The 4891-nt window shown below is 39.8% G+C and overlaps 1 protein-coding gene across 1 annotated transcript; it reads right to left on the reverse strand.

Annotated features, from left to right (window-relative positions):
• Window positions 1–642: 642 nt before the first annotated feature.
• On the reverse strand, window positions 643–3947 carry LOC131075088 (inactive leucine-rich repeat receptor-like serine/threonine-protein kinase At1g60630). Its single transcript, XM_058011908.2, has 2 exons — window positions 1959–3947; window positions 643–1724 (listed from the first exon to the last, which is right to left on the reverse strand). Exons 1-2 carry the CDS (start codon window positions 3304–3306, stop codon window positions 1054–1056), a joined length of 2019 nt encoding a protein of 672 aa, XP_057867891.1. The 5' UTR covers window positions 3307–3947; the 3' UTR covers window positions 643–1053.
• Window positions 3948–4891: the final 944 nt, after the last annotated feature.

The raw sequence follows: 4891 nt of genomic DNA on the forward strand, positions 1-4891 counted from the left end.
TACAAATTTCATAGAATGGACCCATGTTTACCTCCCTTGCTAGTTATTGTGAGTTGATCTAGTGCACATTTATGGTTAGTTGAGTTTTATGTTGTTGTATCAAAGGAAATTCACTCATTCATATGAAAATTACCTACAAATTTTTTAATAATATGTAAAGTTCAATTATATGAAAGAAATAAAAAATAATCTACATTATTATTAGAGCATTGCATCAAAACACGTCATCCTAAGGCCACATCATCCTAAGGCCACTACATTATTTTTAGAGGTTTAACATAGGAGAATATCACTAGATACCTCAAAAGTATTTGAAAATTACTTCCAATCTTTTCACAAATTTAGACATAAAAAATTAGGTTAAGTGAATTCCAATAATGCACATTTTGGCATGGTAAATCCACAAGTCTCAAATTATATGGGCATATAAATTCAAGTTTGCACTCAGATTAAACTTACAATTGCATAAATGATTTAAAGCAACAATAAGGAGCAATTTTTTGCTCAAAAATGAGGGGAAAAGATCCTACAATCAAATTGAATTACAACCATAAAAAAATAAATACTAATCTAGACTTTACATATATTTATCTTATTTTATTAAATAAATGATTTTTTTAAAAGAATAATCTAATTACAAAATATTATTGTAATTCAAGTACAAATGCTATCAAATTTTTGACCCGTTTGACTATTTGGGTCAAGCCTCCCTCTTATTCACATACAAATAGAATAACTTTTAACATCCACGAGACCCAAAAATAGTCTCTATGGAATGCTACATGAAACATATGTAAGTCTACAATGCCCGTAGCAATCAAACATTGGTCTGAGCTCTCAAGGAATCAAAATAAACAAAGACAAAAATAGCAGGATTCAAGCCAAAAACAATGATAAACATGCAAGATAGGAGGGGTAACTTGTATGCAAAGTTGAGTGGGGATTGTTTAATGGAAGGTTTGATATCAAACGTAGATTCATCTAACTACATAGTTACCAACATGAACCTTAGAGTGAACCAAGGACTGAAGGGAACATTTTGAAAGTTGAAGCTCAATCGCGCTCTGTGAAAGTGGGGTCCGCCCCACGCTCTCTGGGCAAACTATGAATGGTATCTGACCATCTGGCAGGGGAGTGATCGCTGGCAGATGCACTGCTCTGGGAAGATTCTCTCGCTTCTGTGATCATTCTCACCCCATCTCTCATGGAAGGTCTGAGCTCAGGAGAGGGTGACACGCATGCCATGGCTATGTTCAACAGCACCCGCAGCTTATCCTCCGACCCCTCGCTCGCACTCCCACTCTCATCTCCCTCTCTCACAGAAACTACCCAATTTGGGAGGTCTGGCATGCCCATTAAAGCCTGAGAAGGTGTTTTGCCACTCAAAATCTCGAGTAGAATCACTCCAAAACTGTAAACATCAGCGCTGTAAGTCATCTTCAGTGGGCACCTGCATTCGGGTGCTCTATAGGCTAAAAATGAGTCAGCAGCCACTGAATCGGAGGTGTCGGCGTCCGAATCACAACCCAAGCCCAGGACAGTCAGACCGTAATCTGTTATGCATGCCTCAAAATCTGAACCAATCAGAACATTGGTCGACTTGAGATCTCCATGAATGACTCCCAGGGAATGCAAATATGCCAAACCTTGCCCCATGTCTTCTGCAATTTTCAGACATGATGTCCAATGCAGAGGCTTCGCCTTCCCTTCCACTGATGCCGTGCCTATACATACAAACTGAAACCATTTACCGATACCCATTTGCAGCATTAAAAGAAATGTATTGAATTTCTAAAAGAAACTAGAAAAGCCCAAGTAAAAGAAACTGGGTGTTTCAGTATCAGAAAGACTGGTAGTTGAACAGAGTACTGAAGCAAACAGTGCAGAGAATTAGGAATAACTACCATTCTAAGCAGCGTTGAAAAGCAGTTAATTTGGGAAAGAACTAGTTTACTGACCGTGAATGAGAGAGAAGAGGTTGCCATTGGGATAGTAGTCGTAAACGAGGAGGCTTTCATCTTTGGCACGGAAGTAGGCTCTGAGAGAAACCAGATTTGGGTGCCTCAGATTTCCAAGCATATACATATGTTTCTCTTGTTCACTTCTGCTCATGGTATTACACTTCTTCACCCTCTTCACCGCAACGGTCAATCTGCTGTCCATTACAACCTTATAAGTACTTCCTAAGCACCCTCTTCCCAAAATCACAGCAGTAGCCTTGAGCAAATCCTCCAAGCTGTAGATTTGAGTCTCTCCTCCACAGAACACAAGATTTCCACTGACATTCCCACTGTGATTATCCCTAGGCGAGGGGCTTCTCCCGCTTTTGCTCGTGCTCTTGCTCTTGCTGGATTGCTGGGCATCAGATTCCCCTGCAATTTCGCCTTCTGTCTTCCCACCGCGGGTCTGCTTCCCAGTCGTGTGCTCATCACTGGACCGGTGGCGGCGTCCCCTGTAAACGAAGAGAACCACAAGGCATAAAATGGCCAAAAAACCTACAACACTTCCGACCACAATTACAGCAATCTTGGCCCTTTTGCTGAGCTTTCTAACTTTGCTGTTGACAGGCCAAAAAAATTGATTTTGAGGACTGCTTGTGGGGCTTGAATCGGGTGTCAGAACAGGGCAGGGCCTATCTACAAGTCGTCCACAGAGTCCCGGATTTCCACTAAACGAAGAGAGATTGAACTCACTAAGTACTCCCGTTTCTGGAACGAGACCCGAGAGGAGATTGTCAGATACATTCAAGAAGATCAAGGATGACTGGTTAAACGCCGGGAGGGAACCGCTGAGCCGATTGTTTTCCACACTCAAAACGTGCAATCTAGGGAGCAAAGCAAGAGCCAGAGGAATTTGACCGGCCAATGAATTGTGTGACAGAACAATGACCTTGAGGCGATGCAGAGTGGCGATTGAAGCAGGGAAAGAACCAGTGAAATTGTTGTAATTGAGGAACAAACTCTTGAGATTGCGCAGGGAGGAAAGATCGGGAATGGGACCTGTGAGGGCGTTTCCTTTCAGGCTTAGAACACGGAGTTGATCCAGCCTACTCAGGGTATTGCCCGCAAAAGTTCCATTCAGCCACAAATTTTCAAGAACCAGCTTTGTAACTCGCCCTTTTAGGCATTCTCTTACTCCATCCCAATTACAGTAATCAGATCGACTCCACACCGTCTGTAGCAGCCCTCCACCATTTGCCCCTGCCATGAAAGCAACCAGCCCGCCCAAGTCACCATCGTCTGCCTCTGACACGCCTATTCCTGTTGCCACCAAAAGGGTAAAAATCACACACCATGCTTGCACCATGGCCACTTACCCTCAAAAGAAAAAGCACAGAGATGGAGACCATGGACAGACTGACTGCTTTTCCCTGCTCTGCACGCAAAATGGGTCGAGTGGGTTGGGGAATGTGGCCTAGCTTGGCTGGGGATCACGTGCCCACATGAGCCCGGGCCTTCGTTTTGCAGATTGTACAGCAGTGTTCTTGAGATTCCAGAGATTAATTAATTAATTAACAACTGCTTGCACGCAATTTCAAGCTCTGAAGACAGGGAAAGGTTCTCCACAGTCCAGCTCATTGTAAGCATAAATGTTGGCCCACTCAGCTCTCCTTCCATAGCTGTGGTTTTCCTCATCCTTTGTACGGGGGCTGAATTAAAAAATTGTTCCAAACTTCCATGCACAATCTGGTAGGCTCTATATAGTTTTAACATGCAGAACGAGGGTAATCTTGATCATCAGTAGAATCTGCAGCTTGTCGACCTTTTAGGGCATGTCCATGTCGAGTCTTTTGCATGGATGAAAATAAACTTTACAGTAGTTACAAGTCAAATATGTTGTGTGAACTTTCCACTTTCTGTTGGGGTTTTTTAAAGTGCTTTGAATTCTACACCCCCAATTATAGAAATATAAACGTGGGAATGACAGACTATTTGGAAAGCATGAAGCTTCCACCCTTTTTTGTCATGCCATGTGGACTCTTCCAAGACTGCTTTGGTTATATACAAATACCTTTATATATAATAATGATGTCAACATTTTGTTTGTAAGGTTCTAAACAATATTATTATTTGTAGTTTGAAGGTATCAATTCAATGATTTAATATACTTTGTAATGTAAATAACATTTAGCAACACATCATTAGGGAATGATTGTATAGATTTATTTCTTATAACTTTTATTATGTATTAATAAAGAATTCATAGGGTTGAGTTAATTATCATGTTAATGTTAATGTTAATTCTCTTTAACATGGCAATATACGTAACATGCTTCCGGAACTAACATGTTATTTTTAGTTTAGTTTTTGTCTATTTTGAGAAGAATACTTTAATGTATTTACATATTTAAAAAGTAAAGTTCATTTGTGCAAATCCAATTACTTTTATGCACTTATACTTTAGTTCTTCATATGTGTACACATCTTGATATATTCACTCTATCTATACATTTATTAGATCTATATATGCATATATTTATGGATATACTTGTTAACTACTATAGTTTGGCACCTTTTTAAATGTCTTGTCATTTTATAGTTGTAGGATTGATTCTATAGTTGTGAACTTGACCCACTTAAATTCAAAATCCAAATTCAAGTCTCACTAATGTCTACCTATGAATTTCCCACCTAGGGCCAACTAAACATAAATTTGCATGATTTATTTCTATGTCCTTATATTTAAAGTCAATCATTTGCATTAATTTTACACTCAAGTATCTCATCACAAACTTCATTTACTTTTCACATACCATGTCTAGTTAGAGGAAGGAAACACTTCAATTGGTACAATAAAAAGAATCTAGATTTGCATGATCATCCTAGGAGCACATGCATGTTTGAAGAGTATCATCTTGATATTTTACATGCATTTTCATGGGTTGATCTGG

Source organism: Cryptomeria japonica, chromosome 3, assembly GCF_030272615.1.
Source record: "Cryptomeria japonica chromosome 3, Sugi_1.0, whole genome shotgun sequence".
Taxonomy (NCBI): Eukaryota; Viridiplantae; Streptophyta; class Pinopsida; order Cupressales; family Cupressaceae; genus Cryptomeria; species Cryptomeria japonica.